Genomic DNA, 13,358 nt, shown 5'->3' on the forward strand with positions numbered 1-13,358 from the left:
TTATGGATGACATATAACAGCTGGGGCATGAAAATCATTTTAACCTATTTAATGCTTTCTAAACGTTTTCTCTTTTTTAAAATTTAGATTTGATATTGAAAAAGAACTCTCAGAAATTGACAAGAGGAAGGAGAACAAAGAGCAATCAAAGACGGCAGTAAAGACGACAGCACCGAAAATAAAGAAGACTGTCGATACAATGGGTGAGAAGTGCAGAACTGTTATAGAGGAGCTGTATTTTCGCCTGACATATTAGCTATAGTAAACACTTATCCCCATGACATATCAACTCTGGAGCTTGTTTTCCTACAAATCTATGTTTTGTCACTCCTCTGTTACCCCTCATGGCACTCTATGAATATATTGACATCTGTGCGTTACCATTCCCTTTGTCAGTAGAGTGTGTCATTAGAAATGAGTTTAGAAAAAAAGTCATACTTATTTCACAAATCCCCTGAATCTTCCATTCCGGCTGCAGTAATAATATCTGTCACAGGTACAGCTGAACACTGCAGACAATCATTGTTTGCATCAGTGAGAAAAATAAACTGCACAGATCCATTCACTCCCATCATACAACACAAGATCCTCCTCCTAGTCGCAGGAGATATCTCTCCCAACCCCTGCCTTTGTAACAGTAAGCCGAATCCCTCCCCTACTAAACCCGGAAACCCTACAAATCTCCTTAATATTCCCTGCATACCTTCTGTTTCGTTTAACTGTGCCCTCTGGAATTCACACTCAGCGTGTAACAAACTCTCCTTCTTTTTGATTCTCTTCTGGCTCTTACTGAAACCTGGATCCAGCAGTCGGACACAACTGCCCCTGGTGCTCTTTCGTATGGTGGCCTCCATTTTTCACATACTCCCAGAACTGAGAGTAGACAATGTGGAGGTGTTGGTCTTCTCTTTTCAACAAAATGTACTTTTCAGGTTATGCCCCCAGTACCCTGCGTTGGCTTTCCTTCTTTTGAGGTCCATGCTGTCGGATTCTACAGCCCCTTTTTCCTTCAAGTCGTGGTTGTGTATCGCCCTCCGGGCCCCTCCCTTCAATTCCTGGATCACTTTGTCACCTGGCTTTCTCACTTTTGATCCTGTGACATCTCCACCCTCATCATGAGGAACTCTAACCTCCCTCGGCCTTTCACAGCTTGCTAGGTCTTCTACACATGAAGACGGAAATACGCTGGACCTGATCCCGGCTTTGCTAAGTGTATGATTTTACTAACTCCTCTCTTTTGCTCTCTGACCACAATCTTCTTTCCTTCTCTGTCAGTAACTGTCACCCCGCTCAGGAGACCACAATGTCCACACTTATAGAAATATACGTGCCATTAATACCCATAAAGTTATGAAGAATTTGCAGTCATCATTAACACCAGTTCCCTCCCTTTCATGTCCTGATCCTGTACTGAAATATTAAAATGATACATTGCAGAGTGCCCTGGATGAAGATGCACCTCCTACACACAGAACAACTCAGCACAGATGATGGCAACCCTGACACATGCTGCAAACATATTTCCTTCTGTGGTGCTCCAGGTGCGCTGAACGTTTGTAGAGAAAAGCCAATCTGGTCGAAGATTTCATCCATTATAAGGTTATGTTTAAAATGGGCAACACTGCCCTTCACCTCTCCAAACTTACTTCATCAACCTCATCACCTCTCTTTCCAGCAATCCTAAACGTCTCTGACACTTTTCATTCCCTCCTCAATCCAAAAGTACAGACCCCGACCACCGACCTCAGCGCTGACGATTTGGCCAATTATTTTAAATAAATATTTCCCTAATACCATGCACTGTGCTCCATCCTGCACTGCATATAGCTCACTCTCTGTCTTTGAACCAGTCATAGAAGATGAAGTGACCCGGCTCCTTGCATTTTATCGCCCTACTACCTGCACCAGTGACCCTCTTCCCTCACATCTCCTCCAGTTCCTTTCCCCATCTCTCACCACACACCTAACAAACAGCGGGAAACAGGTAGCAGGGTTACTGGAAGCTGTAGACAGACAAGGGATGTTCTGAAACCGCAGACAGGTATCGTAGTTACTGGAAGCCGCAGGCAGACAAGAGACGTCCTGGAAGACCGCACATAGGTAACTCGGGGACTGAAAACTATAAGCAGCCAGGAGAAGTCCTTTAAACCACAGACAGGTTCCAGAGATACTGAGGAATTGGAAGTCGCAGGTAGACAGGAGACATTCTGAAGACCGCAAGCAGACAGATGAGGTACTAGAAACCAGGTGCAGGCAAGTTGTGATACTGGAAACCATAGCCAGTCAGGAGAGGTTCTGGACACTGCAGACATGTTTCAGAGGTACTGAAAGCTGAAGACAAATACCTCAGGGACTGGAAACCACAGACAGCCAGGAGACGTCCTGAAGACAGCATGTGTGCACAGACAAACTAAAAGTCTAGGCCTAGGAAGTTCAAACGCATAGGATCACGCTGGACTACTTGTAAAGTGCGACATGTAGTCCTAGAAATTCTAGCTGACTGGGATGAGGGTATGATAGCACAGATGTAAGACATTTATGGAGGTGTGCAGACTTGTAAGGAGAGATCACAGATCTTTTTTTTTGCCTTTCTCTTAAATACATCATTTGCTCATTGAACACACTCGGCTTTCATCTTCTAGGTATTGGACCAGAGCAAAAGAGGTTCCTTGGAGAACGTGAGAAGGAAAAGGGGAATGAAGCCTTCAGATCTGGGGACTATGACGAGGCCATATCTTATTATAGCAGGTAAGTCAATTATTGATATAAATATTTTTTAGCAATAAATTTACATAAGGCAAGCAATGTATGTTGGTTGACTACCTACCATAGTCAGGAGAGACACATGAGCCAAAAGCTAGCCACGTCTGAAGACTATCTAGTTATATTACACTGTACACATGGGCTGCTCTTACAGTGTCCGCAGTTCGGCCTCATTCAGGCATCCGTGTCTCCATTATCAGTGTCTCAATTACATGTTATATTTGTGTTGTTCACTCATACATGTACTCATTAAAATCTATCGGGCTGTCCACATCAAACTCACCCATTTAAATCTATGGGTCTGTGAAGAACTCAGATCACACTAGGATGACGTCCTGGTTGCATCTTTTCTGATTTTTACTATTTGCTAAAACAAGTTTGAGAAGCCTCCAACAGTTCATTTTTTTGCATACAGAAAGAAATAGCAAAATACTCATGGGAAAAACTGACAGACTGACCAAACAATGATGGAAATTATTCCATTTATTACCGTATATACTCGAGTATAAGCCGAGATTTTCAGCCCAAATTTTTGGGCTGAAAGTGCCCCTCTCGGCTTATACTCGAGTCACGGTCGGCGGCAGGGTCGGCGGGTGAGGGGGAGAGGGCGCTGAGGCATACTTACCTGCTTCCGGGGCTCCTGGCGCTGTCCCTGCAGTCCCACGGTCTCCGGGTGCCGCAGCTCTTCCCCTGTTCAGCGGTCACGTGGGACCGCTCATTAGAGAAATGAATATGGACTCCACTCCCATAGGGGTGGAGCCGCATATTAATTTCTCTAATGAGCGGTAACGGTGACCGCTGATAGAGGAAGAGGCTGCGGCACCGAAGACCAGCTGTCCGGGGGAAGGAGCGGGACGCCGGGAGCAGGTAAGTATTACACATTCACCTGTCCGCGTTCCACACGCCGGGCGCCGCTCCATCTTCCTGGCGTCTCTCCGCAGTGACTGTGCAGGTCAGAGGGCGCGATTACGCATATAGTATGCGCGCCGCCCTCTGCCTGATCAGTCAGTGCAGAGAGATGCAGGGACGGGACGCTGAGGAGCTGCAAGCAAGAGAGGTGAGTATGTCATTTTTTTTTATTGCAGCAGCAGCAGCAGCAATGGCACAGCTTTCTATGGTACATCTATGGGGCAATAATGAACGGTGCAGAGCACTATATGGCACAGCTATGGGGCAATAATGAACGGTGCAGAGCACTATATGGCACAGCTATGGGGCAATAATGAACGGTGCAGAGCACTATATGGCACAGCTATGGGGCAATAATGAACGGTGCAGAGCACTATATGGCACAGCTTTCTATGGCACATCCTATGGGGCAATAATGAACGGTGCAGAGCACTATATGGCACAGCTATGGGGCAATAATGAACGGTGCAGAGCACTATATGGCATAGCTATGGGGCAATAATGAACGGTGCAGAGCACTATATGGCACAGCTATGGGGCAATAATGAACGGTGCAGAGCACTATATGGCACAGCTATGGGGCAATAATGAACGGTGCAGAGCACTATATGGCACAGCTATGGGGCAATAATGAACGGTGCAGAGCACTATATGGCACAGCTTTCTATGGCACATCCTATGGGGCAATAATGAACGGTGCAGAGCACTATATGGCACAGCTATGGGGCAATAATGAACGGTGCAGAGCACTATATGGCATAGCTATGGGGCAATAATGAACGGTGCAGAGCACTATATGGCACAGCTATGGGGCAATAATGAACGGTGCAGAGCACTATATGGCACAGCTATGGGGCAATAATGAACGGTGCAGAGCACTATATGGCACAGCTATGGGGCAATAATGAACGGTGCAGAGCACTATATGGCACAGCTTTCTATGGCACATCCTATGGGGCAATAATGAACGGTGCAGAGCACTATATGGCACAGCTATGGGGCAATAATGAACGGTGCAGAGCACTATATGGCATAGCTATGGGGCAATAATGAACGGTGCAGAGCACTATATGGCACAGCGTTCTATGGTACACCTATGGGGCAATAATGAACGGTGCAGAGCACTATATGGCACAGCTATGGGGCAATAATGAACGGTGCAGAGCACTATATGGCACAGCTATGGGGCAATAATGAACGGTGCAGAGCACTATATGGCACAGCTATGGGGCAATAATGAACGGTGCAGAGCACTATATGGCACAGCTATGGGGCAATAATGAACGGTGCAGAGCACTATATGGCACAGCTATGGGGCAATAATGAACGGTGCAGAGCACTATATGGCACAGCTATGGGCCAATAATGAACGGTGCAGAGCACTATATGGCACAGCTATGGGGCAATAATGAACGGTGCAGAGCACTATATGGCACAGCTATGGGACAATAATGAACGGTGCAGAGCACTATATGGCACAGCTATGGGGCAATAATGAGCGGTGCAGAGCACTATATGGCACAGCTTTCTATGGTACAGCTATGGGCTAATAATGAACGGTGCAGAGCACTATATGGCACAGCTTTCTATGGTACAGCTATGGGGCAATAATGAACGGTGCAGAGCACTATATGGCACAGCTATGTGGCAATAATGAGCGGTGCAGAGCACTATATGGCACTGCTATGGGGCAATAATGAGCGGTGCAGAGCACTATATGGCACAGCTTTCTATGGTACAGCTATGGGCTAATAATGAACGGTGCAGAGCACTATATGGCACAGCTATGGGGCAATAATGAACGGTGCAGAGCACTATATGGCACAGCTATGGGGCAATAATGAGCGGTGCAGAGCACTATATGGCACAGCTATGGGCTAATAATGAACGGTGCAGAGCACTATATGGCACAGCTTTCTATGGTACAGCTATGGGGCAATAATGAGCGGTGCAGAGCACTATATGGCACAGCTATGGGGCAATAATGAACAGTGCAGAGCACTATATGGCACAGCTTTCTATGGTACAGCTATGGGGCAATAATGAACGGTGCAGAGCACTATATGGCACAGCTATGGGGCAATAATGAGCGGTGCAGAGCACTATATGGCACAGCTATGGGGCAATAATGAGCGGTGCAGAGCACTATATGGCACAGCTTTCTATGGTACAGCTATGGGCTAATAATGAACGGTGCAGAGCACTATATGGCACAGCTATGGGGCAATAATGAACGGTGCAGAGCACTATATGGCACAGCTTTCTATGGTACAGCTATGGGCTAATAATGAACGGTGCAGAGCACTATATGGCACAGCTTTCTATGGTACAGCTATGGGCTAATGAACGGTGCAGAGCACTATATGGCACAGCTTTCTATGGTACAGCTATGGGGCAATAATGAGCGGTGCAGAGCACTATATGGCACAGCTATGGGGCAATAATGAACAGTGCAGAGCACTATATGGCACAGCTTTCTATGGTACAGCTATGGGCTAATAATGAACGGTGCAGAGCACTATATGGCACAGCTTTCTATGGTACAGCTATGGGCTAATAATGAACGGTGCAGAGCACTATATGGCACAGCTATGGGGCAATAATGAACGGTGCAGAGCACTATATGGCACAGCTATGGGGCAATAATGAACGGTGCAGAGCACTATATGGCACAGCTATGGGGCAATAATGAACGGTGCAGAGCACTATATGGCATAGCTATGGGGCAATAATGAACGGTGCAGAGCACTATATGGCACAGCTTTCTATGGTACACCTATGGGGCAATAATGAACGGTGCAGAGCACTATATGGCACAGCTATGGGGCAATAATGAACGGTGCAGAGCACTATATGGCACAGCTATGGGGCAATAATGAACGGTGCAGAGCACTATATGGCACAGCTATGGGGCAATAATGAACGGTGCAGAGCACTATATGGCACAGCTATGGGGCAATAATGAACGGTGCAGAGCACTATATGGCACAGCTATGGGCCAATAATGAACGGTGCAGAGCACTATATGGCACAGCTATGGGGCAATAATGAACGGTGCAGAGCACTATATGGCACAGCTATGGGACAATAATGAACGGTGCAGAGCACTATATGGCACAGCTATGGGGCAATAATGAGCGGTGCAGAGCACTATATGGCACAGCTTTCTATGGTACAGCTATGGGGCAATAATGAACGGTGCAGAGCACTATATGGCACAGCTATGGGGCAATAATGAGCGGTGCAGAGCACTATATGGCACAGCTATGGGGCAATAATGAGCGGTGCAGAGCACTATATGGCACAGCTTTCTATTGTACAGCTATGGGCTAATGTTGAACGGTGCAGAGCACTATATGGCACAGCTATGGGGCAATAATGAACGGTGCAGAGCACTATATGGCACAGCTATGGGGCAATAATGAGCGGTGCAGAGCACTATATGGCACAGCTTTCTATGGTACAGCTATGGGCTAATAATGAACGGTGCAGAGCACTATATGGCACAGCTTTCTATGGTACAGCTATGGGGCAATAATGAGCGGTGCAGAGCACTATATGGCACAGCTATGGGGCAATAATGAACAGTGCAGAGCACTATATGGCACAGCTTTCTATGGTACAGCTATGGGCTAATAATGAACGGTGCAGAGCACTATATGGCACAGCTTTCTATGGTACAGCTATGGGCTAATGAACGGTGCAGAGCACTATATGGCACAGCTTTCTATGGTACAACTATGGGGCAATAATGAGCGGTGCAGAGCACTATATGGCACAGCTATGGGGCAATAATGAACAGTGCAGAGCACTATATGGCACAGCTTTCTATGGTACAGCTATGGGCTAATAATGAACAGTGCAGAGCACTATATGGCACAGCTTTCTATGGTACAACTATGGGGCAATAATGAGCGGTGCAGAGCACTATATGGCACAGCTATGGGGCAATAATGAACAGTGCAGAGCACTATATGGCACAGCTTTCTATGGTACAGCTATGGGCTAATAATGAACGGTGCAGAGCACTATATGGCACAGCTTTCTATGGTACAACTATGGGGCAATAATGAGCGGTGCAGAGCACTATATGGCACAGCTATGGGGCAATAATGAACAGTGCAGAGCACTATATGGCACAGCTTTCTATGGTACAGCTATGGGCTATGTCCTGATCTCTGCAGGCAGAGATCATAGCAAGCCTATAGAGGGACAAGCTCTCGGAAGATGGAACTATACTGACCATGAACTAAGCCTGCCGCGCAACTAGAAATAGCCAGGTAGCATTTCCTATTTATCGCTAGATGCCCAGCTCTGGCCTAAGACCTAAATAGCTAGCAGAGGGAAATATAAGACCTGGCTCACCTCTAGAGAAATATTCCAAAGAAGACAGTAGCCCCCCACATATAATGACGGTGAGTTCAGATGAAACTACAAACGCAGCAGGAAAATAGTCTTAGCAAATTTGAGGTCCGCTTACTAGATAGCAGAAGACAGATAGTATACTTTCATGGTCAGCAGAAAAACACTAACAAAACACCATCCAGAGATTACCTTAAACTCTGGCATTAACTCATAACGCCAGAGTAGCAATCCCTGATCAACGAGAGCTTTCCAGACACAGTAACAAAACTTCAGCTGTGAACTGGAACAAATAGGCAAAACAAAACATGGACAAAAGTCCAACTTAACTAGTAGTTGTCTAGAAGCAAGAACAAGCACTGAGAGGCATCAGATAACATTGTTGACCGGCAAGAAACCACCAGAGAAATGAGCTTAAATAGCGACACCCACTACTGATGGAACCAGGTGAAACAGGAAAGAGGATGACAAGTCCAATTCCACAAGCGGCCACCGGGGGAGCCCAGAATCCAAATTCACAACAGTACCCCCCCCTCAAGGAGGGGGCACCGAACCCTCACCAGATCCACCAGGGCGACCAGGATGAGCCCTATGGAAGGCACGAACAAGATCAGAAGCATGAACATCAGATGCATTGACCCAAGAATTATCCTCCTGGCCGTAACCCTTCCAGTTGACCAGATACTGGAGTTTCCGTCTGGAAACACGAGAGTCCAAAATTTTCTCAACAACGTACTCCAACTCACCCTCAACCAACACCGGAGCAGGAGGCTCAACTGAAGGTACAACAGGTACCTCATACCTGCGCAATAACGACCGATGAAAAACGTTATGAATGGAAAAGGACGCAGGGAGGTCCAAACGGAAAGAAACAGGATTAAGAATCTCCAATATTCTATAAGGGCCGATGAACCGAGGTTTAAACTTAGGAGAAGAGACCCTCATAGGGACAAAACGAGAAGACAACCACACTAAATCTCCAACACAAAGCCGAGAACCAACACGACGATGACGGTTGGCAAAACGCTGAGTCTTCTCCTGGGACAACTTCAAATTGTCCATAACCTGCCCCCAGATGTGATGCAATCTCTCCACCACCGCATCCACTCCAGGACAATCCGAGGATTCCACCTGACCGGAGGAAAATCGAGGGTGAAACCCCGAATTACAGAAAAACGGGGACACCAAGGTGGAAGAACTGGCCCGATTATTGAGGGCGAACTCTGCCAATGGCAAAAAAGCAACCCAATCATCCTGGTCAGCAGAGACAAAACACCTCAGATATGTCTCAAGGGTCTGATTAGTCCGCTCGGTCTGGCCATTAGTCTGAGGGTGAAAAGCAGATGAAAAAGACAAATCTATGCCCATCCTAGCACAGAATGCCCGCCAAAATCTAGACACAAATTGGGTACCTCTGTCAGAAACAATATTCTCAGGAATACCGTGCAATCGGACAACATTCTGAAAAAACAGAGGAACCAACTCAGAAGAAGAAGGCAACTTGGGCAGAGGAACCAAATGGACCATTTTAGAGAAACGGTCACAGACCACCCAGATGACAGACATCTTCTGGGAAACAGGCAGATCTGAAATAAAATCCATCGAGATGTGTGTCCAAGGCCTCTTAGGAATAGGCAAGGGCAACAGCAGTCCGCTAGCCCGAGAACTACAAGACTTGGCCCGAGCACAAACGTCACATGACTGCACAAAGACTCGCACATCTCGTGACAGAGAAGGCCACCAGAAGGATCTTGCCACCAAATCCCTGGTACCAAAAATTCCGGGATGACCTGCCAATGCAGAAGAATGTACCTCAGAGATGACTCTGCTGGTCCAATCATCCGGAACAAACAGTCTATCAGGCGGACAACGATCCGGTCTATCCGCCTGAAACTCTTGCAAGGACCGCCGCAGATCAGGAGAAACAGCCGACAAAATTACTCCCTCCCTAAGGATACCTGTGGGTTCAGAATTACCAGGAGAGTCCGGGTCAAAACTCCTAGAAAGGGCATCTGCCTTAACATTCTTAGAACCCGGTAGGTATGACACCACAAAATTAAAGCGAGAAAAAAATAAAGACCAGCGCGCCTGTCTAGGATTCAGGCGTCTGGCAGTCTCAAGATAAATCAAATTTTTGTGGTCAGTCAATACCACCACCTGATGCCTAGCCCCCTCGAGCCAATGGCGCCACTCCTCAAACGCCCACTTCATGGCCAAAAGCTCCCGATTCCCAACATCATAATTCCGCTCTGCGGGCGAAAATTTGCGAGAAAAGAAGGCACAAGGCCTAATGACGGAGCAGTCGGAACCTTTCTGCGACAACACTGCCCCAGCTCCGATCTCCGAAGCGTCAACCTCAACCTGAAAAGGCAGATTCACATCAGGCTGACGCAACACAGGGGCAGAGGCAAAACGGCGCTTAAGCTCCTGAAAGGCCTCTACAGCATGAGGGGACCAATTAGCAACATCAGCGCCTTGTCTGGTCAAATCAGTCAGTGGTTTAACGACATCCGAAAAACCAGCAATAAATCGGCGGTAAAAGTTGGCAAAGCCCAAAAATCTCTGAAGACCCTTAAGAGAGGAGGGCTGAGTCCAGTCACAAATAGCTTGCACCTTGACGGGATCCATCTCAATGGAAGAGGGAGAAAAAATATACCCCAAAAAGGAAATTTTCTGGACCCCAAAAACGCACTTAGACCCCTTCACACATAAAGAATTAGACCGCAGAACCTGAAAAACTCTCCTGACCTGCTGGACATGAGAGTCCCAGTCATCAGAAAAAATCAGAATATCATCCAGATATATTATCATAAATTTATCCAGAAAATCGCGGAAAATATCATGCATAAAAGACTGAAAAACTGAAGGGGCATTAGAAAGACCAAAAGGCATGACCAAATACTCAAAGTGGCCCTCGGGCGTATTAAATGCGGTCTTCCACTCATCCCCCTGCCTGATCCGCACCAAATTATACGCCCCACGAAGATCAATTTTAGAGAACCACTTAGCACCCTCTATACGAGCAAACAAATCCGTAAGCAATGGCAATGGGTATTGATACTTAACAGTGATCTTATTCAGAAGCCGATAATCAATACATGGTCTCAAAGAGCCGTCTTTTTTTGAGACAAAGAAAAACCCAGCTCCCAAGGGAGAAGAAGATGGACGAATATGTCCCTTTTCCAAAGACTCCTTTATATATTCCCGCATAGCAGCATGTTCCGGCACAGACAAATTAAACAAACGACCCTTTGGATATTTACAACCCGGTATCAAATCTATGGCACAATCGCACTCACGGTGCGGAGGTAACGACCCAAGCTTGGGTTCGTCAAAGACGTCTTGATAATCAGAGAGGAACTCAGGGACTTCAGAGGGAATGGACGACGAAATAGAAACCAAAGGTACGTCCCCATGAATACCCTTACATCCCCAGCTCAACACAGACATTGCTCTCCAGTCCAAGACTGGGTTGTGAGACTGCAACCATGGCAATCCCAGTACCAAATCGTCATGTAAATTATACAGCACCAGGAAACGAATAATCTCCTGGTGATCCGGATTGATAAGCATGGTTACTTGTGTCCAGTATTGTGGTTTATTATTAGCCAATGGGGTGGAGTCAATCCCCTTCAGAGGAATAAGAGTCTCCAAAGGCTCTAAATTAAAACCACAACGATTGGCAAAGGACCAATCCATAAGACTCAGAGCGGCGCCAGAGTCAACATAGGCGTCCGTGGCAATGGATGACAAAGAGCAAATCAGGGTTACAGACAAAATAAACTTAGACTGAATGGTGCCAATGGAAACAGACTTATCAAGCTTCTTTGTACGCCTAGAGCATGCTGATATAACATGAGTAGAATCCCCACAATAGAAACACAATCCATTCTTCCGTCTAAAATTCTGTCGCTCGCTCCTGGACAGAATTCTATCACACTGCATACTTTCTGGCGTCTTTTCCATAGACACCGCCAGATGGTGCACCGGTTTGCGCTCCCGCAGACGCCTATCAATCTGAATAGCCATTGTCATGGACTCATTCAGACCTGCAGGCAAAGGGAACCCCACCATAACATCCTTAACGGCATCAGAGAGACCTTCTCTGAAAGTTGCCGCCAAAGCGCACTCATTCCACTGAGTAAGCACAGACCATTTACGGAATTTTTGGCAGAAAACTTCAGCTTCGTCTTGCCCCTGAGATAGTGCCATCAAAGTTTTTTCTGCCTGAAGTTCCAAATGAGGTTCCTCATAAAGCAAGCCCAAGGCCAGAAAAAACGCATCCACATCGCGTAACGCAGGATCCCCTGCTGGCAATGAGAAGGCCCAATCTTGAGGGTCACCCCTGAGCAAGGAAATCACAATCCTAACCTGCTGAGCAGGGTCTCCAGCTGAACGAGACTTCAGGGACAAATAAAGCTTACAATTATTTCGGAAATTCTGGAAGCTAGCTCTATTCCCTGTGAAGAACTCCGGCAAAGGAATTCTCGGCTCAGATACCGGAGCATGTACCACAAAATCTTGTAAATTTTGTACTTTCGTGATGAGATTATTCAAACCCGCAGTTACACTCTGGAGATCCATTATTGTCAGGTGCACACAGAGCATACAGAGATTAGGAGGAGAGAGAGAAAAAAGACTGCAGCAAGGCAGAATGGAGGAAAAAAAAAAAAAAAAAAAAAAATTCCAGCAGACTTCTTATAACTCTCCTTTCTCAACCTGGGTCTTTAACACTTTATTGGCCGGTCAAACTGTCCTGATCTCTGCAGGCAGAGATCATAGCAAGCCTATAGAGGGACAAGCTCTCGGAAGATGGAACTATACTGACCATGAACTAAGCCTGCCGCGCAACTAGAAATAGCCAGGTAGCATTTCCTATTTATCGCTAGATGCCCAGCTCTGGCCTAAGACCTAAATAGCTAGCAGAGGGAAATATAAGACCTGGCTCACCTCTAGAGAAATATTCCAAAGAAGACAGTAGCCCCCCACATATAATGACGGTGAGTTCAGATGAAACTACAAACGCAGCAGGAAAATAGTCTTAGCAAATTTGAGGTCCGCTTACTAGATAGCAGAAGACAGATAGTATACTTTCATGGTCAGCAGAAAAACACTAACAAAACACCATCCAGAGATTACCTTAAACTCTGGCATTAACTCATAACGCCAGAGTAGCAATCCCTGATCAACGAGAGCTTTCCAGACACAGTAACAAAACTTCAGCTGTGAACTGGAACAAATAGGCAAAACAAAACATGGACAAAAGTCCAACTTAACTAGTAGTTGTCTAGAAGCAAGAACAAGCACTGAGAGGCATCAGATAA

General features: G+C 46.5%; 1 protein-coding gene across 4 annotated transcripts in view; it reads left to right on the top strand.

The window, feature by feature from the left end:
- SPAG1 (sperm associated antigen 1) overlaps positions 1 to 13,358 on the top strand; it is a 99,303-nt gene that overhangs the window by 24,108 nt on the left and 61,837 nt on the right. For all 4 annotated transcript variants that reach the window (XM_077270908.1, XM_077270911.1, XM_077270910.1 and 1 more), the window contains exons 6-7: positions 88 to 203; positions 2,643 to 2,748. In XM_077270908.1, the coding sequence (XP_077127023.1) occupies positions 88 to 203; positions 2,643 to 2,748 (222 nt within the window). The remainder of the gene's footprint in view (positions 1 to 87; positions 204 to 2,642; positions 2,749 to 13,358) is intronic.

The sequence above is a fragment of the Ranitomeya variabilis genome, chromosome 6 (assembly GCF_051348905.1).
Source record: "Ranitomeya variabilis isolate aRanVar5 chromosome 6, aRanVar5.hap1, whole genome shotgun sequence".
NCBI lineage: Eukaryota > Metazoa > Chordata > Amphibia > Anura > Dendrobatidae > Ranitomeya > Ranitomeya variabilis.